This window comes from Puntigrus tetrazona, chromosome 14 (assembly GCF_018831695.1).
Source record: "Puntigrus tetrazona isolate hp1 chromosome 14, ASM1883169v1, whole genome shotgun sequence".
Taxonomy (NCBI): Eukaryota; Metazoa; Chordata; class Actinopteri; order Cypriniformes; family Cyprinidae; genus Puntigrus; species Puntigrus tetrazona.
The window spans coordinates 6,655,039-6,680,559 of NC_056712.1; the positions used below are offsets into that span (position 1 = coordinate 6,655,039).

Consider the following 25,521-nt stretch of genomic DNA (forward strand, 5'->3'; position numbering starts at 1 on the left):
GTCGATATTGAGACTACTGGCAAACTATGATAAATCGCCTAAATATTTTTGAAGTAATCGGTATACATTAAAAACTTTTAGATTATTTAATGTAATTAATTAAATATGATTTTAATGTAAAATAAGCCAATGTTATGTAAGTGCGATTGAGTATTATAGTTTTTCTAAATGTTTTATATATCTATTTTTACGTATCTATAAAATATAAAATACATTCATTTAAATATATATATTTAAATCAGTGTGGTGTTTTATTATTATTTATTATTTTACATTTTCCATGCAACAGTTTAACATGAAATGACGTTTATTTACAGGCTTACTATCATTAACTAAAACTATACAAACTGAAATAAAGATAAAACTTAAAACTTACTATATATTACTATAGTATATAACTATATAACTTACTATACTATACTACTTACTATATATATATATATATATATATATATATATATATATATATATATATATATATATATATCAGACAAATCTAGTAATAGTAAAATAACAAGAAAATGTCTAAAACTTGAACTAAAAGTATAAAATAATAAAAAGTAAAAATAATAACAAAAAGCTATAACAGTATCTCAATTAAAATACAATTACATTTTGTTTCTGGATTTTTATGTATCTCTTTAACAACATCCTTCAAAAAGTCTAAGTGATTCTAAGAGAAAATGATTATGTTATTTATATGTTTTTGTTTGTTTTGAAGTTAAGCTTAATTAAAACGAGAAATGCTGTTTTTGGCAAGTAGCTGGAATAAAATAAAATTTATATGCAGCTATTTTTACATTTAGTGTATTTTATTATCTATACATTTGAGTTAATATTTATTATATTTCAAGTCGCAAGAAGATGAGTTTTTAGTTTTTAGGTATCCCTGACAATATCTACAACAATACTTCCAGATTTTGCCCATGCGTTGTGTCAGGGCATTGGTAAGATGTTATGAGCTGTTTCTACCATGCTGTTATGCCATTGATAAAGTATTGCTTAGTCATTAGAGTCCCTATGAAGTTTCTTCTGGTTTATCCATGGCCTGGGTTTTTCTTTCAGTCTCAGTTTTTGGTTTCTTTTCGCCAGGTATAAATAGTTAATCTGATCACTTAGTATCACCTAGCAGCAGTGACTTGTTTGGTTGTTGTTGGTCCAATCTTTATTTATCTTTTAAGGACTTCTCTTTCACTTTCTGGGGTTCCCACGGTAACTGTCAGCCGGTGCCTTGAGGTTCATTCCTCTGCGATGTGTGAGCGGAGCCCAGTGTGTGTCCGTGTTAAAAATACATCCTCATGTTTAGTTTGACTTTAATTCTCTCCAGAAGGAACATCCAGGCTGTTTATTTGCTCACAGAGAGAGACTGCCGAAAGACGGATGGAAACAGTTTAAAGTGACAGTTCACCCAAAAATGATAATGGGATGTTTATATACTTGCCCCCTTCAGGGCATCCGAGATGTAGTGTTTCTTTAGTAGAACGCGATCGAGATTTTTAACTCAAACTGTCGTAAAAGTAAAAATCATGCACAGACAAATCTAAATTGGCTCGTGACGATACACTGATGTCTCAAGACACGAAATGATAGCTCTGTGCAAAAAACTGAACTGTATTTATCTTGCATACCCGGGGTAAGCAGATAAACAATGCATTTTATAATTTTTAAGGAACGAGAAATGATATTCGTCATATAGTTATTAGGCTTGTTTGAGATGAGCAAAATATAATTGTATCTGATTTCATGCGATTATGTATTTAAATTATGAATGCATATTTCCAGACACTACGACAGAGGCCATCTCTGCGCGAGATATGTAATCGTTGTAATATTTCTATAAAAAATGAAATACATGTTTGTAGAAGAAGCGGACGGTAAATACGCATTTCATATGGAATTAAACAACATGCACTTTTGAGTGTCTTGTTAAGTCATGTATATATATATATTCATGTAAAAGCAACAGAACTGATATTATATCACGTTTATCAGCAGCACAGCACACGAGTGAGAATAACACCGCTGAATGATATCTGCCCTTGATCTTGTAGGTTTGATCTCGAGGCCGTCTCTCCTCGTCTCACTGCATTCGCCCACTCTAGGCTTCACTTCAGGAGAGGCCAGGAAGCCTAATATCATAACTCAAAAAATGTGAAATAATTCAAACTAAAACTACAATAAAAATGAATGAATCCTCTATTGACAAAAAAAAAAAAAACGAATAAAAATTGGGAGAAACTAAAATAAAATTAAACTAAACTAAAAAATGCACTCACGACAATAACAAAAAAAAAACTATAATAATATCTCAATTTAAAAAATATATATATTTATGTATGTTTGTTTATTTCATTATAAAAACATTATTTAAATTTTTTAAAAAACAAAACGAATGATGATAATGACATCAATCAGCTATTTTATTAAGGGACTTTAACCTCACTACTTTTTATTTAAAACTATTTTCTTATCTACTTTATTTATAATAATTTTTGTTATTACATTAAAAAGTTCTTATTTTAGTCCGTCTATCTACCTATGTATCTTATGTTCTTTAATTTGCTCTTATGTCCTGTTTAATTGCTTCCTGAATGAATGGAGCTCTAAATGAAACTTCATCTGTTTCAGGATCAAGATGTTGCAGGTGTCCAAGGTCATGTCCCTCCTCCTCCTCCTCCTCTGTGCGATGGAGCTGCGTCTTCGCACATCCGTCAGTCCTTCACTGCGTCCGCCTCCTCTCACAGCGGCGTCCGTATCATTGAAGTGGAAGGCGACTACGACGAAGAAAGTTGAAGACGACGCCGCGCGCCCGGTCTCCAGGAAGTCGCGACCCTCGCGTGATCCGCAGACCTTGCGATTCACGACCCCTGCGTGGTTCAAACGACCCCTTGCGACCAGATTTCGGCCCAGGCGGGCCTGCCTCTGTCCCGGGCTGACGGGGCCGGAGGAGAGGCCCGAGCCTCCGGAGCTCCGGGAGGTGAAGCAGGACGGATCCGGGGAGGTGTTAGTCCGGTGGTGCGCTCCTCGCTCCACCGTCACGCATTACGAGATCACGCTGAAAGGCGAACACAAGCAGCTGGTTTTCGGAGAACATTTAAGAAAGGGCGCCGTTCCCGGACTGAGAGTCGGGGAGACCGTGTGCGTGGCGGCCGGGAATCAAGCGGGACTCAGTGAGAAGTCGTGCGCTCGGTATGAGCCGCCGCAGCCCGACCGGGCCGCTCTGAGCGCAGGGATCATCGGCGGGAGCGTCGGACTCCTGCTGCTGCTCTCGGCGGGAGCCGTTGTGCTCTGGAGGCGAAAGACGTGTCGGAAAGGCAGGATGGGAGATGCGGAGGGCCTCGGAAATCCTTCATACACCAATGACGGAGCGCTGTGATGAGGAAACAAATACATGGAGTACGAAACAAGCTGCAAAGACACTGAGTTTTAGTGCACTATTAATCAAAAAACTGGAATAAATATGTGTATGTATGTATGTAATTATGTATATATGACCACAAAAGCTTATAGCGCTCTTATATTTGTAGCAAATAGCCAAAAATACATTGTATGAGGCAAAATTATACATTTTTCTTTCATGCCATGATTAGAATATTAAGTAAAGATCATGTTTCATGAAGATATTTTGTAAATTTACTACTAATTTTAAATATATTACATTTTTTTATTAGTAATATGCAATTCTAAGAACTTCAAATGCAATTTTGTCAGGTTTTTTTTTTTGCACCCTCAGATTACATATTTTCAAATAGCCAAATATTGTATATCCTATTCTAACAAACCATAAATCAATACAAAGCTTATTTATTCAGCTTTCATGTGATGTATAAATCTCGATTTTGAAAAATTCACCCTTATGCTTGGTTTTGTGGTCCAAGGTCACATATATACGTGTACATACATATAAACTTAATTATTCCAAACTTCTGGCCAGTAGTGCATAAAGTGGACAGTTATTGTGCACCTGACTGAAAATAATGTTCTCTGTTTTGGGCTCACTACTAAACTGCTGTGATTGGCTCAGAATTGTTTGTATTGTTAGATTGTGAGTGGTTTGAATGTTTAAAGTCAACGTGCAATCAAATCTCTTTACTTTCATAATTCACATTGGCGCTTTTAATGTGAGCTATTCATCGGTGCATGCTGGTCGGGGAAAATAATATATGCATCTTTCATTCAAAAAAAAAAAAAAAGATCTCTCCTTCTGACAAGACTTTCCAAAAGTCATGATCTTTTTCAAAAGTGAATGCATTCAAATACAAATACACTCATTACTTCAGTTCCTCGTGGACACAATGGCATATATGTACAGTTTTTAACAACTAAATATAATTTTCACTCAAATGCATCACATTATGGAAGTCAAAATTGCTTTGATTGTGAGTTTTGCTGACTTTAGCACTACTAATTGTTCTACGGCACTTAGGAAGCCTGGAGCTTCATTAAGCTAGACAGGGTTTTTATAAAGTATCTGTTGTACAGCTACTTTTACTTAGAGAGTTTGGGAGTAACTATTTTAAAGATCATTGATATTATTTTTAACAATAAAGATATTTTAATTGCTTTTTACTTGACCGAGTTGTTTTTATTCATACATGAATAAATGCATGCTTGCACAACTGTTACTTTCGGATTGAAGAAGTGGTTGCTCTCGCAGTGTATTTGTTACGTATGCTTCCAGTAGATACGAGTAAGGTCATTCTCTGGTAGCTTGGCAGGAACTACGTCTAATCTGATGAAGTGGCATCATTGAGCAACGATGAATCGAGCGTTTCAGAGACAGTATTTTTCCATCCAGCTTTGTCAATCATTCCTTCCCATTGCTACCTACTAATCTCAGTTTATTGCCGGTATCACGAGTGATACTTGCCTGCAGCACACGCACAGAGTGTTGTTTTCTTGGCAAAAGGAGTGGTATTTATTACTCAGAAGTCGCAGCATAGATACGTATGATGAAATAAATATATTATATAATATACCTTCACCAATAATACCGTATAAATGCAATGCACTCACTGAAGCATCTGTAAAGATCAAGAGTAAAGAGCATGCTAATTTCAGCCCAAAACCAGCCTGCACTGGTCTGGATATCAGGGCCATGACTAATATGACCTGAATAAGATATTTAAAGCAACGTATTGATATAATTAGTCAATCTGTATGGTGTCTGTTGTATTTAATTAGGACTAAGTAAATTCCTCTTTGTCATCTGAATATCGTTTGCATTAATAAACTGTAATAGTTTGAGGAGGCATGCTTGCTCTCTGAGCACAGAAACAAAGCATTCAGGCTGGAGTTTAACTGGATCACAAGTCAAAAGGAGGTTCATTTAATAAAAAAAAGACAACAAATAAAAAAAATTCCTTACACAGCATGGAACCAAGAGGGAAAGTTAATTTACTGCCACTGCCCTCTTTGACTGGATGACTAATATTCAGAACATAGTTGAGCATGAGAAGACAAAAACTTGTTTAAAAACTGAATTGTCTTCTGCAGAGCTGTTTTTGAAGTCATTTTATACTTGATTATCCTTTTAACATTTGCACTTGCACAACAACAGAACAACAGCACTGAATCTAAACTGTGCTGAATAATGACATTATCACAATGAACAAATAAACATAATATATATTACTACATAGACCTTTAAATAGGTTACTATATAATAGTCTACTTACTCACATATAGGCTACTACAATTTAACAGATGAAATTTGAGATGAATCAGATCTGTTTGGGTTCTAAAGCTGTACTATTAAGCGCATCAATAATTCAAGACAGAAAGCCACTTTTAATGTGTGTTGTTTATTAAGACTTTTATTTTGAAGAGCCGTCCGTGACGCCTCTACCGATCTCTTGGTTCACCGGCCCTGATCATCACCGTTAGTCAGACGGACCCTCCGCTCGGCTGTGGGCAGGTCGATGGAGACCCACAACTGGTGACAGCGTCGTTTATTTTTATACCCTCGAAGCACTCGGATAGAGATGTCCGCGCAGGGTTACGCGAATCCGAACCCTTCCGTGAATAATTACAGCATGAGTTCCACTCAAAACGGAGGCGGAGCAGCGGCGGCGCCGTGTCAGAACGGTACGGGATTAAAGCGAAACCACCTGAGCTAAGACGCTAAAGCTAACGCCAGTGTCACATCCAAATGCAAAGATAACAGGCTAAGTGTTAAAGCTAGAGCTAAAATGCTAACGGCTAAAATAAGTTGCTAAAATCCTATTCGAATCCCCTTTAAAAAGCTAAGTTAGGTTAGCTAAGTTAGCTAAAGGCCTAAGCCTGAGCCGAGCACCTGTCATCTGCGTCTTTGGGGTGGGGACTTCGACAGATCGCACTATTACGGGAACATTTTTTTCTGTATTTGTCATTCAAATCATGTCGCGTTTTATGCGTGTTTTACTTGAAAGTCGGTGTGTTTTCGTCTCCTGTCATTAGCCCGTTAGCGGCTAGTTTAGTTCTGGTAGCTCGTTTGTTATTTTCTCGTTTTAAAGGCTTAAAAGTCCGACTTATTGTCCGTTAAGGCTAGCTTACCTGTAATGGGAACTTAAATATGTCGCTGTCTTGATTGTATGCCTCTTTATATGGGTGGCAAGTAGAGTTGGCATAATTGCGCATAACTGGCGGAGATTTTAGCAGAATATGGTAAATATTTAACGTTACTAAATATTCCCAAATATCCAAAATTTCTTAAAACATGTTTTTATGTTATTATATACAGTTTTTTTTCGATACTATGCGAACGTGAGCCGTACTTTTAATTACGTGAATATAATCTGACAACGTTACAGTTAAACTGCATGAAATTAATTACAGTTTGTATTGTAATGAACGTCTAACACTTATTTAATGTGGAGTGACAGACGCTTGTTGTCAAAAACCAGAAAGAAATCCTTTCAGCTATTAAAATTGTATTATTTCTATAAATACCATGAATTAAATAGGCAGTCATTCATTATAGTGTCATTACCATCACTTATTTTAACGATATACTCAATTCAAATTGATGCAGGTTTCAGTTGCTGTTGTTTTTGTACAGGTCAATTTGTTTAAAACGTGTCTAATGATTATGTGTGTCACATTTCCTTCTCATTTGCATGTCGAAAGCACAAATCAAGTTCATGTCGTTTTGCCAGGTCCAGGACAGACGTGCCCTGCTATGTATCCTGCATCCAGCTACTATAGTTCTGCTCCACCTGCTGCTGCTTACCCCACCGTGGCGGGACACGCGCGCTCCTCCCGCTGGCAAAATCCTGCGCCCGAGCGCAGGCTATAGTGGGAACTATTACCAGAACAGCTCAGGGCCGTCAGCGTATCCAGCACAGCCAGGAACGCATCAGTACTCAAACTCCCCGGTACAGTCATTCCAGCAGACTGTGCCGTACGCTGTGCCACCTGGATATTACGGACAGGCTTATAGTCACCCCTCACAAAGGCAAACTCAGCGCAACCTCAGCAGCCGCAGCCCAGCCTGGTGCCAGCGTCCAGCGGCAGCAACCTCGGCGCCCGCTGTACCCCATAGTTTCTTACCCATCGGCCCCTGGGAGCAGCCAGTACGGCACGCTGAGATCCTCCCAAACCACCGCCGGGCAGCCACCCGTTTCTACAGTAATGCCACCGCCACCTACCCAGAGCTCTTTGCAACAGTATTCTCAAGGGATCGGGGCCACGCCCACATCAGCTCACCCGGGCTATGGAGCCCCGCCTCTTAGCCAAACAGCCACTGTCAACGGCCAATCAAATGCAGGTGGGTTTGAATTCATTATGTGTGTTCATTCAACAGAATGCCGTCGAACACATACGTGCCCCGATCAATTTTATTGATTGTGTATTATCTGATGTACATTTAGTTCAACAACACTACGACCAAAACCTCCACAGTCCCATGAGCCATCATTACGCGGCGGCCCCTCCTCATTCACAGGGCCCTGATAAAGACAGGCCGCCCTCAGGAACCCCAGGCACTTCTGTGCATTCGTCACCACAACACCATCCAGGTACAAACGGTCCACTTTCACACCTGAACCAACAGTCATTCGTTCATTTCTTTCCAGTACACTCTGTTTTGACATTACAGTATATATCTATTTTGAGTTTTATTATTTATTATGTATATAAAGACACACACTTACAGTATATATCTTAAATATTAAATATATATAATATTTATGTATGTATATGTGTGTATATATATATTGTTATATATACATATTTAATATTAACATATTTCTCTTAAAATTATACATGCATGCGCTTATAAATAAAGACTTATTTTAGATGCAGTTAATTGCATTAAATCTTTTTTTTTTTTTAAAGAAACCAAAATTACAGCGCTTTTATGTGTGCTGTTATGACTGCTAAATAATCCTAATAATAATATTTTATATTTGTGGCATTTGTTATTAAGAAAGCATTGACGAAATACTGTAATTTTATTTTACAATACAACTATATTAAATATTAACAGTGCTAATTACAGTACTAAACTATTATGTAGGCATGCTGCAGATGTTCGGCAACCCGAAATTGGGAATAACCAAAAAAAACGAATAAATTATTTCGAACAATGGCATAATTTGATCAAATATAGACGCGCTAAAGCAACAAACATGTGGACAGCGTAAAAGCATTTACAAGCATCAGAGAAAGGCGCTTCAATCATTTCAATCACAGACAGCGAGACCGTTTAGCACTGCATCTCATGTCTCTGATGAGAAAAGAAAGGGGGCCTTGCTGGTTACTGTGTGATGACTGATTTAGGGAAATGGCGAATGATTAGTAAATAAACTGCAGACCGTTATGTTTTCTAATACACACGAGTTGCATGTGCAGCAATAGGCTACAAGCTTGCGGTCTGTCTGCTTGTTAGTCAGGGTTCAAAGTCCAAATCTGCACTAAAACTGTTACTCGTTAGCTTCTAGGTAACGTTTTCATGCTTTTTAAAAATAAAATGAAAAGAAAAAGAAAATGAAGACCATAATAATGATAAGAATAATTGCAACAGCTCTATTCATACATTTATTGTAACACTCATACATAGTTTCAATTGAGATCTGTCATATAAGTTTTGAAAGTGCTTTGTTGGTATAGTTATACGTATATTTTAGAAATATTTAGTGTAAAGTAAATATTATTCAATTGATGTTTAATAATTACTTAATTTTTTTGTAAAGCACAGTAAAGCAAAAAATATAGGGGTAAATCGTGCAGTGTTTCATTTTGTTCAGCTTTGGCCAAGAATTTATTTCAGTGCATCCCTAGTATTATGGCTTAGAAATCTATAAATAATAATAAATAAGAATAATTTAATTGAATAAATAAACAGAAATAAATTGAAATTAATATATTTACATATGCATATATTATTGTGTATATATAATCTGTGTGTGTATATATATATATATATATATATATATATATATATATATATACATATGTATATATATGTATATATATATATATATATATATATATGTATATATATATATATATATATATATATATATATATATATATATATATATATAAAAATATTGCACACATTTATACAAATGTTATGGTACAGCTGGAAAGCTGCACTATGTATGGCTCTTAATTTTCAAATGTTAATATAGCTTTTATTTCAACATGAAATCACAAGGATCTCTTAAAGCTTCACTTTTTTGATAACAGCTGGTTTCTAAGGGCTTTTTGTTCCAAGTTTGGGAAGATGTTTTCCACACATTTCCTACCAAATGCATGCTAAAGTGACCCAAATGCAGAGTTTGATTAAATTATAGCAATGTTCAGCTTTACATCTTTCATCATTAGCTCTGTAAAGTGACGTGTTGTGTATTCATGGAGTAGTTGTTGCAGTCATTATTACTGTTGGTGTGTTATTCCTGACAGGTCTCACCTCTTCTGATTATTCTGTAGTTAAACATGTGCTTTGTTTCTTAAATGTCAGCAGAGCATCTGTCTTATTATTCTGCTTGCTTTTCTCACTCGTTCATCTCTTTCTTTGCTTTTTTCCGTTCTTCCACCATGTGTTGTTACTTTTCGGGCCATGTTATTGTTCTTGTGTGATTTGGGTAGAATCCAGCTCCATTCTCGTCCTCTCTCTCTCTCTCTGTACTGAACCCGTCTGTTGTCTCTGATGGTTACTGTATTTCAGGGCTGCTGTACGGTGACCGCGGGGTGAATAACACCGTTAGCTCGGCTGCGGGCGATCACTCCTCATCCAGTTCTGACCATGTGAAGAGGATGAGGAGGATGATGAAAGCAGGTCTGCTTTCGCTTTTTCATTTTTTCAGTCACCTCCCTTTTTCACTTTCTTCATCCCTCCATCCCAGATTTCCGTCTTTTTCCATCCCTGCACCTCCCATTGAAAATGATTAACGCACGAGAATGTACACACGTTCTCCTCCCTTTAAGACTCCTCGAGATTCATGTTTCATTCTTGCCAGTTTTTCATTCACTTGAAGTCTGCAAATTCCATAAACACAGACGATCATTGTTCTTATGGTTTGTGTGTTCATATTTATATAATGCATATGAATAGCTCTGAATTGCCATATTGTAAACCCTACAATATATGTATTGGCAGGAAAGGCAGGAAATTCAGCAGATGGCGAGTAGTTTAAGAAATACAAGTAATCAAATAGTTTGTTTTATTTGCTATTTAGTATATATCAGCCTACATGCTGTATGATTAGGGAAAAAGGTGAGCATACAGTGTGGTGTGATAAGTTAGTTTTGCTATATAATATAATGTCAGTGTACTGTACATGGGATGAACTTGGATATATCATGTGTATATAATATATTATAGGCATTCATTTTGTCCTGATGTGCCCTTTTTACTTGCAAATGCCCTTATGTAAGCACACAAGCAAACTCTTAAAACATCATGTACAGACATGCACACTCACTGCCAGCGTTTGGCCCTGAGGCTCCTGATCTTTTCCCGGTCTCCTGTCTTTTTTTTTTTTCCTCTACTCAGACCTGAAGTACAGCAGTTGTTGATATCAAAAACTCACTTCTCACAGAACCAGTTTCATGAATGATGAGAAATGTCTCTACTTCCTCCCTCATGCATTCATCTCAGAGTCACGCACCCAAATATATATTAATGTATGCATATATGTGTGTTTGTGTGTGTATAAATATAGTAAGGCTAAGGCAGCCTGTTGAGCACAAACAGAAAGTATCTGAAGCTGCATTCAGTTAATCCAAAATGTTATAAAAACAATATTGCCTTATTTTTATTATTATTACTGCAATTTAGAAGAACTTCTTGCATTATTACTTTAGTCTTTCAGCATCACATTTCAGAAATCATTCTAATATGCTGATTTGATGATCAAGAAATATTCCTTTTTCTTTCTTTTTTTATATGTTAGGAACACTGTTTTTGTGGCTTAATATTTTTGTGGAAAGAGGGTTACATTGCTGTTCAAAAGTTTGGAATGAATCTTTTTTTAAAGAAATTTTAACTTACGTTAATCAAGGATACATTAAATGAATCAAAAGTGACATAAGGCATTTATAATGCTACAAGAACTTTTTACTTCAAATGAAAGCGTTTTTTTTTTTCCTTTTTGTTAATCGTGTTTTCTAACAAAAACTTTCAACATTGATAATGACAAGAACCATAGTTAACAATCGTGTAAAAATAATAATGAATGAAAATGAATTAGTATATTAAAATTATAAATAGTCATGTGGCACTGAAGACTGGAGTAATGATGCTGAAAATTGAGCTTTATCATCACTGGAGTAAATTTTATAATACATTACAGAAGAAAACAGTTCCTCTAAATGGTAATAATATTTCACATTATTACAGTATTAAATGAAATAAAAAATAAATCAGCCTTGGTAGCATCTTAATAATTCTAAACTTATGACAGTAATCAAGATGCCACAGTAAATTTACTTTTGTCTTTTTTTACTTTTATGTTTTTGACTGAGTTTTGTAGCAGCACAGTCCATAATATCTTCATTCAGATGTGAAGTGCAAATTTGGAAAGAGTTTTCTAGATTGGGTGTATGAGCTTTGGCAGTTGTTCGGTCTCCAGTTGATGGACTGGTGTACTTATAACCCTGTTTTCCTCTGCTTCATGCAGAAGTGTGTGAGAGTGTCGTGGGCAGCTGGTATTTTTAGCTCTTCATTATGAAATGTTGGGGTGCTGTGTTTTCTCATGGGGAGTTTGGATGTGTCACGTCGAAGCCTGCTACCAATTCATCACACACTCCAGAGGTTTCCTCATCCTCGCTGAGTGAAACGGCTCCTTTCTTGGACTTTTTGAACTCAAGGTGGAGTCTCAGGTTTGTATGGAGGACGCTTATCTTAGGGTTTGCCTTGTAGATGGTCTCAGAAGGAAGTTCTGGTTGTTTTTCTCCCCTGGGGTTAATCTGCAATGAGTGTTTTTTTTTTATTTTTTAACTAGCCTATTATTTTTGTCTTCATTCACGCAAATTAAAGTTTTATGTGTCCATTTTATGTTCTGTGGTGGATGTTTCATTCTCCGTCCGTTCTTAAGTTCAGACTGCTGATCCAGTGAGGTAACAGATTGAGCACAGGATGACCAGAGCTTGGCCAATCACGGCCCGTCTATCTCTCTCTCTCTCTCTTTCTGGTCTTGTCTGGTTTCAGTAGTTGGGTTATGGAGGATTAGCGTTAGGTTAAGCTCTACTGAGGATTATTGTCTTCTTCTCTAAGAGTCCTGATTATGTAATTTCAATGAATATCAGAGAGCAAATGAGACATTTAACTTAAAATTACATGCAGATCATCAGAGCAGCAAAGTGTGTTCTGTGTACGTGGGTTTTTTTCCCGTACGATACGTTTCATGAAAAGAAAATTGCTACTGGTTTCATTCACTATTCACAAATGCCGATGCTGGGTGATATTGAACTCTGTTGATTTTACTGTTCGAAGAATTGGGTAAAATGTATAGGTGTGAGTTTTTGAGTCATTAACTTGCATGCATAAGAATGAGAACAGTTCTAAACCAGACATCCCTCGTGCCTGTGTGCTTGCAAACTATCACAGGTGGAGACAGCTCGTCTACAACCACAGGCAGCGCCTCTCCGGTTCCCAACAGTTATGAGTCTCTGGAGGGCGGCGGTTATTCAGGTACATCCCTACAATGCTCACTGAGACATCTCAACGCCAGAGCTGCACTAGAATGAATCATTTATGCTTTATTCAGATCTCGCAGCTCCTCCTGCTGGCGTTCCCCCCAAACAAGCTCCGCCCTTCGGATACAATTATCCAACCATGCATCCCGCTTACCAGCAAAACCCTGCCCCCAAACCAGACCCCTCCCCCTCTCATGGAGGGTACAACCCACCAGGATACCAGCCGTACTCGCAGGTATTGACATTAGTTTGGAATTCAGAAAGTGTGCTTCATTCGGGAAAAGGTTAATAAAATGTGTGCGTTTGTGTTTTTGTAGCCTTTTCCGTCTCTGTCTGAGCTCTCATCAGCGTTAGGAGGCCTCGGCGGCGCTTCTGAACTGGATGCCGAAACATTGAGACCCGTGAATCTACTCCAGGAGAGAAACATCCTTCCTCCCAAACGCGCTCCTCCACCTGAACCCAACCTGAGCAACGACTTACGCAAGGTCAACTGCAGCCCCGAGTAAGAGCGGAGAGATGACACACGGAGCTGTGGTTTCACACGACAGGTGCAGACTGAGAAACGGCTTCGTTTGTTTAACACTTTCTCTTTCTTTCCGTCTCTTCTAGCACTTTTCGCTGTACTCTCACCAACATTCCCCAGACTCAAGCGCTGCTGAATAAAGCTCGTCTGCCTCTTGGATTACTGCTGCATCCCTTCAGAGATTTAACGGTAGGAGCAAAAAGCACAAATCAAACTCAAACCGTGATGTGCTGCTTGAAGTTAAAGGGTTACTCTAAACCAAAATGAAAATTTTACCTGTATTCACTTACCCCCATGTTGTTCAGTACATGTAAACACTTCAGTTGTCTTTGGAACACAAAATATTTTGGGTGAAATCAGGAGGCTAGTGACTGTCCCATTGACTGTTAAGGTGCAGAAAAGTATGAAAGACATTGTCTGAGTGAATCTGCTATCAATGGTTTAACCTTAATATTATGAAGCTAAATTCAGCTTTGCATCATGGGAATAAATGACAGATTAATATATATTAAAAAAAGAAAATTCACAGTATGATTTTTTTTTTGTTGATGATTTTGGCCATTTTAAGATTATCAGTTGAATCCAGGTAAATGAAGTCATATTTTCTGGCCATTGAAAACCCCATATCGGTCAAAACTTGCCAGTCACCAGATATTGCTATAGTTGAACCATCATGAAAACTTTTTATTCAGGCATTTATTCAGACATTTTCAAAAAATAAATCTCCTGGGACAATAAAATATTTTTTAAGACTATATAATTGTTCTTACCACTTTTGTTTTTAATGTTTTTATTGCGTGTATGTGTTTGTACTTATTTATTTCTTTATATGTTTTTAGTTGTTGTATGTGTGTGTGTGTGTGTGTGTGTGTATATGTATGAATATATGTGTGTGTATATATAGATGTGTGTGTGTGTGTGTGTGTATATATATATATATATATGTAAAATTGAATTGTGAAATTGAAATGTTATATTTTGAATACAACCACTTCTGCTCACACGGGGGTAAATCATAAATAAATAAATGTACCATCGTGAACACATTGTCCCATTTAATATATAAGCAAGCTTGATTCTGAGTTCTCACATGAGGGTAAACAATATTATCAGTTTTATATATTAAACTGTCTGGATTACAGATAAAGGGGTCATAAACGGGTGTCTTACAAAGTCTTATCTAGAGTTTTACTGAAACATTAGATCATGATAATGCAGGTTTTATTATCTTTTAATGAACTCTTCTCTTTGTCTCTGCAGCAGCTACCAGTGATCACCTCTAACACTATAGTTCGATTTGTCGTTCGTGTCGGACGTATATAAACCCCTTTTGTTTCGTTTCTGGATCAGCGCAGGTGGAAGTGTAATCTGTGTTACAGAGTCAATGATGGTAAGAGCTTTACAGTCGTATATTAACTTATTGCCTTGATACCTAACCAGAAATATTTATTATTTGGATAAAATATTAATCTCAAGTAAAAGTAAAGGTTTTTGGAGATCTATGGTTTAGTCTATTACAGTTGTACCATTAATTACTGTTAAAGTCTCTAAAATGAATAGTTTTCACACATTAACTTGTTCTTGAGGGTTCTGATAAATTGTCGTCTTCTCGATCAGTTCCTGATGAGTTTATGTATAATCCTGTAACTCGTTCATATGGTGAGCCTCACAAGAGACCAGAGGTCCAGAATTCAACTGTAGAGTTCATCGCTTCCTCTGATTACATGGTGAGCGTGTCTGTTTTTAATAGACCTTTATTGTTACGCTCGCATGTTAATCTACATTTGCTTTCTCTCTTGCAGCTCCGGCCTCCTCAGCCCGCGGTATACCTGTTCTTGTTGGATGTATCCCACAATGCTGTGGAGTCGGGCTACTTGAATGTGTTTTGCCAGTCATTACTGGACAACCTAGAAAAGTGAGATATTGCAGCTGATGAAACGTTTTCGAGCGCCACGCACCTCAGATGTGACCGTGGGTGTATGTGTTTCTCTCCCAGGTTGCCCGGAGATACTCGTACACGCATTGGGTTTGTGACGTTTGACAGCACCGTCCACTTCTACAACCTGCAGGAGGGGCTTTCTCAGCCTCAGATGCTGGTGGTGTCTGATATTGATGGTAGTTTTTTCTGATTCTCTTGCTTTTTATTATCTTTTCACCAAAATAGAAAAAAAATAAAAGAGTAAGTAATAAGCAGAGTAGCAGTGTGTGTACATAAATATTTGTAACAATTTTTCAATTTTATTATTTTTTTTTTTCACTGTATATTCCAATTAATCTCAAACTGCAGTTGGGTTATCTTGATTAGGTTAAAAATGTAATGCATATAACATATTACAACAGGACTTGGTTAGAAGTCACATATTTTCACATATATACCATACGATATTGCCTTTTTGTTCATTTGTAACAGGCCTATAGAATATTGCATGGCATCTGATGAGTGATTAAGTGATGTATTTTTTTTTTTTTTTTTTTCCTAGATGTTTTCATCCCAACACATGACAGTCTTCTGGTGAATCTCAAAGAGAGCAAAGAGGTTTGTATTTTAAGACCTTATATCTCTGTGTGTGCAAGGTCAGCTGTGTTTGTGTTCCCATTTCCAGCTTCATATCTCTGTATCACACAAGCTTTGATATGTGACACCATTTTTGCAGCTGCGTTATCTGACAGAGTGTGTTTGTGCATGTGCTCACAGCTGGTGAAGGACCTGCTCAACGCGCTGCCGGGGATGTTCATGCACACACGCGAGACTCAGAGCGCTCTGGGTCCGGCTTTGCAGGCTGCGTATAAACTCATGTCCCGACGGAGGCCGGGTGTCCGTGTTTCAGACCCAGCTGCCCACCCTCGGCGCCGGACTCCTGCAGTCACGGAAGACCCCAACCTCAGATCCAGCACCAAGGTACTGCTCGAATCGTCAATCAACTTTAAAAGATCCTGTTCATGCATGACTGCAAACATGCACATCGGTGGATGCGATTAACATTTGCCATCATAGAAGCTGTTGAAAATATCATAAATATTACAGCCATCAACATTGATTTAAAAGTCTAAAGAAGTTGTAAATTTACTTTGCAAATTGAAATGAATAAAACGTCAACAAGTCTTAAAGGGACAGTTCACCCAAAAGTGCAAATTGTCCTTTAATTATAATGTGAGCACTAAAGGTAAAAAGTCAAAAACAGTAGCACTACTGTTGCAAAGTTAATGTAAACTGTAATCTGACACAAATGTAATGTAATCTGCCTTTGACGAATTAGGACTTTATGGTGTTTATTATGTTGTAGGTGGCTGTAAGAGTACACACTTTATCTTGTTTATCTTTTTAAAGGAGCAGTCTGTATTTTAGGCTTGTTTGTAATAAAAGGTTCTGCAACAAAAATCATTTTTGGGGATATTATTGGTATTTTCATTCAGTAAACTGTACCTGCAATTTAATTCAACACAAACTCTTGTGACTTCTCTCTGTGAAGAAAATAACTACAAACACTAACTCATGATCTCTGTAGCTTATTTTATTAGTTTTTGTTGGTTTTAACTCTGTGAGGAAAAACCTTTAAGAAGATCATTTTTCTCGCCATGAAAGATGGCCACAGAAGCTGGTATAGCACAAACAACTTGCCTTTTTTTAACCTTGTGATTTATCCTATCAGAAAAATCAGTTAAGAACCGTATGTATTGCTATATAACTACATAAACCGTTTCGATACACATGCTTATATTCAATAAAGTTTAGTTTTTTTTTTAAAAGTTTAGTTTTAGCCTGTTTACATAAATCAAGAGCGTCTTAAATAGATGACTTGCGATTTTTACAAATAAAAAAACGATACTTTTATAATTATGTTTCAATGAATGTTTCAGCATTTTGAGTGTTTTTGTTGGCTCGTTTCTTTTCAGAACGTCCAGCACTTGGGTCCTGCTACAGACTTTTACAAGAAACTGGCTCTGGACTGTTCTGGACAGCAGATCGGAGTGGATCTGTTCTTACTGAGCTCCCAGTACTCAGACCTGGCTTCTTTAGGTACACACACACACTTAATGTTCTTTCTAAGCTCTTATACGTGTCCCAAAGTTGCTAAACAAAAACCTTTTTTGTTCTTCTGCAGCATGTGTGTCCAAATACTCAGCCGGCAGTGTCTTTTACTACCCGTCCTTCCATCACATTCACAATACGGCACAGAGACAGAAATTCCAGAAAGACCTGCAGCGATACCTCAGCAGAAAGATCGGCTTCGAAGCCGTCATGAGGATCCGGTGCACCAAAGGTGAGGGGGGCGGGCTCACACGAGCTGATTCTGTGCAGTAATTGCTTTGATTGACACTTCCAGTAACCAGTATCCGCAGGGGGCGGTGATCTCATACCTCTTCTTCAAGATACTTTCTCTGATTGGTCAACAGGCTTGTCCATCCACACTTTCCATGGCAACTTCTTTGTGCGCTCCACTGATTTGCTCTCTCTGGCCAATGTGAACCCAGACTCTGGTTTCGCTGTGCAGATGTCAATCGAGGAGAGTTTAGCCGATACGTCGCTCGCTTGTTTTCAGGCAGCTCTTCTTTATACGTCCAGTAAAGGTAAGCAAGGATGTCGCGCATTTACGCTGATCCATTTTTAATCAGACCACTCCCACAAACAGAGTAAAGATTCCTCTGATTGGTCTGTGTTTTATGATTGACAGGTAAACGTCGAATCCGAGTGCATACTCTGTGTCTGCCGGTGGTCAGTCAGTTGAGTGAAGTGTTTGCTGGAGCTGATATCCAGGCCATCTCATGCCTTCTGGCCAACATGGGTTAGTAGAATAAACACATTGACATTTTAAGTGCAGTATATTATGTCAATATATTGTGCACAGTGTCATGTTGCTTGTATGTATCTTGTTTTACATCACACTGTAACTAGCTGTGACTAGTGTGCATTTTTATTTAACTTTAAAATGGTAAATGAGAACGATAAATACATTTTAATCCATTATTTACAGGAATGTTGTTCCATATCCTGCCCAATGTTGTCTTTTCAAACAGTGCAGCTTGAAAACCAATAGAGTGAATGAATCTTATGTAGGCTGTGTGCAAATAAATAATAACCTAAAACATACCAATTGAAAGTAAACGTATATAGATTGTTGGATTGCTGGAGGATCATAGATTCATTCACTTTCAAACATTTTACATTTCTACTATTACAATAAACATATTGCATTAACATTTCAAGTAGCATTTAAAGTTTTTTTTTTAAAGTAATTTTAAGTAAATTGATGGCAAAAGTCTGGAAAATATGTATTAAAATATGATTTTGTCGAGTTGAGTTTCAACCGGAAAAATATGACCACTGATAAGACAATTCAATATTTTTTTTTCTTCTTTTTTTTTTAATTACTGCATTTCATAACACTTTATAATCTAATTTATTTATATAAAGTAGACCAAAGGCATGTACAGCAGCTCATCAAAACTACAGTAGAAATTTACAATGAAATCAAATAAAACACATTACATTATAAACAGAAATCAACAGTTAAAAACCATAGAAAATAAGTACGATAAATCTGATGTCTGGTGGAAGAGAGTTTCACAGTCTTGGGCCAGCATCCAAAAATGCTTTTGTTTTAAGACGAGTTTTCAGAACCGATAGCAGTAAACAATTTACAGATCTTGGGAGACCTACAAGAATTCATGTGAATCAGGTCCTTTATATATATTTTGTATTAAATATTATATGTTTTTATTTATTAAATGTAAGAAAGATTAAAGAAAATTTAGTAAATATGTACATATTCGAGACAAAATAAAAATAATTATCCTCAAAGTTTAACAGATCTTCAAAACGAAAATAAGGTATTCAGGAAAATGTGTAAGTTGCTTTGGATAAAAGTGAAAGCCAAATGTAAGTGACAAGTAGATGTTTTCCAAGCATGTTTCACAGATGTAATAAATGTATTCATCTTTTAAGAGCAATTTTAGCGATTAGTTGTTGCAGCCCTAATGCAAAGTGCTTTAATAACATGCGTTTTCACACCAGTGAGAGAATGTTTTTCACCAGCATGTTAAAGCGAAACCGTAATCACAGTTGTGTTTTCATCATTCTTGTTTGTTTGGCTTTGCTGGAAACGTCGTCTCTGTCTCTGCATCTGTTCGCAGCTATCGATCGCTCCATCTCCTCCAGTTTGTCCGATGCGAGAGATGCGCTAGTAAACGCCGTGGTGGACTGTTTAACGGCGTATCGCGCTAACGGCTCCAACATCCAGCCCTCCGGCCTGATCGCCCCTGCCGCCCTGCGTCTCTTCCCTCTTTATGTACTTGCTCTTCTCAAACAGGTGGGGGCGCTGAGTGCACATACACCAACAGAGATTCACTTACTAACCCGCGCACCGTTCAGAAGCCTTTAAACGGATCAGATCTGTGAAAAGCGTGTGCTTTTGTCTTTCAGAAAGCTCTACGGACCGGCACCAGCACCCGTCTGGATGAGCGAGTGTTTTCCATGTGTGAGCTGAAGAGTCAGCCGCTGCAGCAGATCATACGCATGGTTCATCCGGACCTGTACCGCATCGACAACATGACCGAACAGGTAACGCACATTCATACAGGCGTGGAATATAATGATGCAGGATTGTGGAGTCCTTCATTGATTTATTGATTAATATTCCTTACCGCCATCTGGAGCGCTGGCCCTTTAATTTACTCCCTAAATGACAACATGCAAAGATATAACACAAACATGTCAAACATCGTCGAGTAACATTAAATATTACTAAACTTACATTCCTTAACGATGAAAAGCACTTATTAATCTTAGTTCATCTTAATTTGAACATTGTGTCGTAGATAATGAGCATGAGATAACATGAACTAAAGATGACCTAAGATTAATAAATACTTGAACAAATGAATGCATCATTAACAAAATGTTATTCATTCATTTATGTAGTATTATAATATGTGACGGTAAGAAAAACTGTGTGTATATAAAAATCTTAAATTGTTAATTTTCAACCATTAAGCTTCTTTTTTTTTTTTTTTTTTTGGTGGAAAACTACAGGAAGCCTTTAAAAAGTGTCTTTTTGTTGTCAGCCATCAGTTTATGAGTGCTTTTTAATGTTATAAGTGACCTATGTTTTTATTTTAATTAATTTTGCAGCCCTATTTCTAAACTTAATAGATGTAATATGGATTTACTTTTCCGCCTCTAACCTTTTTCTGCCATTTTAAAAAGTTATACAAAATCCCCCTTTCTATATATGTATCAATGTTTAGAGTTGCTCACATTTTATGTCATTCTCAGACTTTAAATGCAGACTTTCAATTAAATCGTAAGTGTAATGTGGCACTACAACAAACAAACAAACAAAAACGTAACTCCTCAAGGGAGCTGAAGTCGAAGAATGTCAACGAAGTTTTTCAAAATGCATCCAATTTTGTTGAAGTGTTGTATGTGTCCTATAGGCGGCGCTGCACTTGAATGACTCTGTGATTCCTCAGCCTCTGTTACTGCAGCTCACTGCAGAGAAGCTCACCAGAGAGGGGGCCTTCCTCATGGACTGTGGCAGCGTAAGCATTGCCGCGCAAAACCACACAAGTTCTCAGGATTTAAAGAGACAGCTTCTCTCATTAATTCTCCACTCTGATTCTGCTGTTTGCTCTGTAGGTGATGTATTTGTGGGTGGGGAAGTGCTGTAGCGAGATGTTCATACGGGACGTGTTGGGCTTCCCCAATTATGCGTCCTTACCGTCCAACATGGTGAGTGTGTGTGTGTGCGCGAGTACGTGAGCACATTGAACTGTTCTCCTTTCTCACAAGTATTTTCTTTCACCTGTCGTGTTAAAGGTGACATATCATATTTATCCTAAGGAACAGGATTTTTGTTTAAAAAAATACAAAAAGCTACAAAAATGACATTTTCCAAGGAATCCCACTGCATTGATGGCACATTAAGTCCTGCATAACAAGACACCACCTACTCACAACTAAATTTAATATTCAGCAGCCTAATGAATAACAGTTGTGCCAGTCATAGCAGAGCTCATTTATTTATAGGCATCTTAAAAGAGAAGTAACACCAATCGATTTTTGAGGACCAGAAAGAAGTCCATAGTTATTATCCTAAACAAAAATTAAAACCATTAAAATAATTATTACTTATAATTATTTTATCTCATTTAATTTTAATTTTATGTACTAAAAAAATGTAACTCAGGCTTATAGGCATATTTTAAAAAAGTGTTTAAAAAATGACAAAATCAGCAAAACTTCTTGCATTTAAGTTATTAATAGAAATCTATAAAATATAAAATCGAATTTAAAATATTTCTATAACTTATATATATGTCCACATAACATTGTACATTGCAGTAGCCATAAAACTCTATTTTTGTTGCCTTTTTGTTATTGTTGAACCCTCTGGGAAGTGATTTATAGATTATGGCCTCTTATTTGTTAAAATGGCATTCCTGCCGCAAATACAAATTGGCTCATGTTTATCAAACTCCTCTGCTCATATTATCATATTATTGTCCAGGTTATGAAAGACAGAAGCTGCTTCTGATCAGCCTTAGAACATGAAGTTTGTCTTGAGTTCAGCTTAGTTGTTTTTCATTTGGAAGGCGTCACTGTCAGTCGGCATTATCTCACCCCAGAGGGGATTGTGGGCCGTGGATCATTTCTCTAAATGATCTAAACCTCACATAATTCACTCCAGTTCCAAACAAAAACCACCATCCTAAACATCTGAATGTTTCTGATTCCCCGTACTAAGAAATCGGTTTTATTCATTTATTTAGATACATTTTATAACCTTTTAGATTTTTTTTCAAGCATGTCTAATAAACTAAAATATTACAACTTATAGAATATAACAACTTTCTTAATGTATAAAATAAATGATAAAGACCAAAAGTGTTTAATCAAGTAACAGAATTAAACAACAATTGATTAAAGGTTTATCATAAGTTACATTATTAGGGTCCTATGGAGTTTCTATATGTTTTAGTTTGTACGGATTGCCTTTTAATGGTTTAATTACATTGATATAACTTTATAACCAAAAATCAGGTATAATCAATATAAACTTAGGATTTTTACATTAGTAGTATCACACTAAATAAACTAATGATTCATTTTAGAAATTCTGTTTTATGTTTACATTTTATTTATGATTTAAGATTATATATATATATATATATATATATATATATATATATATATATATATAAAATTTAACATTTGTGTAATCAAATGAATATTTTCCCACAGAGAATGCTTTACTTTTCATCTTATAGACATGAATATGCAATGTGAAAAATGAATAGAGAACCCGCTTATTGTTGTTTTCCAGACTGAGATCCCTGAGCTGCAGACGACGTATTCAGAGCGAACTCGAGCGTTCATTTCTTGGCTGCTGGAGTCTAGAACCTTCCACCCCGCTCTTCATGTGGTCAAGTATGTCTGCTCTGTTTCTTCCAAATCCATACAGCTTTCTTCTTCTTCTTCTCCATCTTTCCCAGTTTCTCTATCTCTCCCTCTCCGCCCCTGTTATTCATAGTCTCAGGGCAGCGTATTGTTCCTGAGGGAGGATGGTGTATGTTTATGCTATCTCAGACTGCCTCCTCTCACTGTGGGAGTTGCATTCCTTCGAATATTTTTTTTTTTTTAGATGTTTGATAGTTGTAAAAGAGCCTACTGACATTTGTGTTTTAAAGAAACACTTTACTGGTTCACTGGTTTCTTCATAATTTATGTATTAGAATACATATGAGATGTAGCTCTTTTGTTTCTTCAGCCAATGAGAAAGTAAGGTTTTGGAGGAAAACAATGCAGGAATGTTTTTTTTTTTTTTTTTCTGAATATACAATTTAACTGAACTGTCAAAAATGGTTTTTAGGTTTATATTTAACCAGGCAAGTCAATTAAGAAAAAAAAATGATGTAACAAAAAAACCACTATCAGTATCACACCTTTTCATTTTAAAACGCAATATAAAATTAAGCCTTTAGGCTTGCAAAATTCATCTAAATTCAAAAGCTTTATTTCAATAAAGACTGCTTTTAATAGTTGTAGTTAACAACTATTGTAAAAATGGCAAAAAAAAAGTTTAAAAATATATATTTTTTTTACTTTTATAGTATTTTTTTGGCCATACTGTGGAGGTCAGTGGCACCCGAAAGTGTTTGGTTATTTGAATTTTTAAAAACATCATCTTAAATGACAGAATTTTTATTTTCCTTGTATGAGCTGTCATTTCAAAGACCAGAAATCATTATATTTTGATGAAAGATTAGGAGAGAAATGCTCAGGTTCATACTCATTCACAGATAGGGCCAGTTCTGATTTAATCTTGACTTTAAGCTTCACGCCATTGTCTCTCTCCAGGGACGACGCCGCGACCAAGACCAGTTTTTCCAGCACCTCGTGGAGGACCGCACTGAATCTGCCTTCTCTTATTACGAGTTCTTGCTTCACGTTCAGCAGCAGATGTCAAAGTAGAATGGAGGAACCCCATAGAACCGGCCCCAGGTTTAAGGCTAGCTTCTGTTCCGCGGCTCAACTATAGCAAGGAAGCTCTTTGATTGGACCGCAGAGAGGCAGAGACACGCCCCCTGGCCCCCATCGGCCAATCAAAGCCTGTGGCTCTGTGGGTGGGGGGAGTTTAAAGACAATTAAGGATAATAGAAGTTAAAGTGTCAATGATTAATGGACTATTATGGCAAAAAAGAGAGCACAGAGGACAAAGATGAAATGTAGTGGACTTGACTTGCACATAGAGACACTGAACAAGCTGTTCTCAATCATTCCCATCTGCTTACTCCCCTTTCATATTTAGCCATTATCATGAGTAGCCAGATGCAGCGAAGAACATTTCCTGTTCATTTCCCTGTATGTGATATTGTTTGTTTCTGTTGTCAGAATCATTGTACGCATGTGTTTTTTGGGTTTTAATACATGCAAAACACGCAGAGTTGTTTTATTGCGTATTATTATTCACTCCAAAACATCCGCTCATACACACTTTTATGCGTTTTCTTTATTTGCTTCTTTTGTTCTCCTCCTGTCGCCTCCCTTCTCTCAATGCCTCCTGTCCTGATGTAATGTGGCTTGTGAAAGCGTGTCCATCTTGATGGTGTAATAATTCATCTGTCTTCATCCAGCAATGACTCAACAGTGGCTGCTCGAACTCTCCTCTTGTCTTCTCAACATCAGCTGCTTGAAACTGTTCAATGAAGCTACGATGTTCCTCTCTGGCAACGCATTGTTTTCTTTGAGAAAACGGATCAGGCCTCCAACAAATGTTGCTATCCACTTTGTAACTCTCGACACAAAAAATATTTTAATGTGCTATAATTTATGACGAGCTTATTGAATAAAATGAAATGATAATTCTAGCTTTGGCCGTTGAGATCATTGTCTGCTGCAGATATTGTTTGTACAGTTAAGGGTTTTTTTGGATAACTGAAAAAAATAAATAATAATAATAATTTATGTTTTAACATTCAACATTTGAAGTGGATCAAAAAAAATTAAAGTCCTAAGACAAGAATGTATTTTGGTTTTATTTCTCAGGGCAATTTTGATAAGTTTTGATCCACTTGAAATGTTGACGTGTGTGTGTGTGTGTGTGTGTGTGTGTGTGTGTGTGTATATATATATATATATATATATATATATATATATATATATTATTATTTTTAACGACACTGTGTTTTTCCATGTTTTACCAAACTTAGGATGAGAATCAAAACTTTACACATAAAATTAAATTAACATATTATATATCAGCATAAAAACTGTAAAATACTTACTACTAAAGTAATACTTTATTAATATACTTTATTAATATTCTGAATTAGCATTAATTTAGATTTCTAATTTAATTTATGTTTGGAGTTTA

The 25,521-nt window shown here is 36.6% G+C and overlaps 1 protein-coding gene and 1 pseudogene across 1 annotated transcript; both read left to right on the top strand.

The window, feature by feature from the left end:
* Positions 1-2,856: 2,856 nt before the first annotated feature.
* Positions 2,857-3,776, top strand: LOC122358186 (leucine-rich repeat neuronal protein 4-like; the record flags this gene model as incomplete). Its single annotated transcript, XM_043257976.1, is given in 2 exon segments — positions 2,857-2,913; positions 2,915-3,776. Coding segments are annotated over 2 exon segments (519 nt in total), but the record flags the coding sequence as incomplete, so codon positions are not given.
* Positions 3,777-5,873: 2,097 nt separating this feature from the next.
* Positions 5,874-25,015, top strand: LOC122357826 (annotated as a pseudogene).
* Positions 25,016-25,521: the final 506 nt, after the last annotated feature.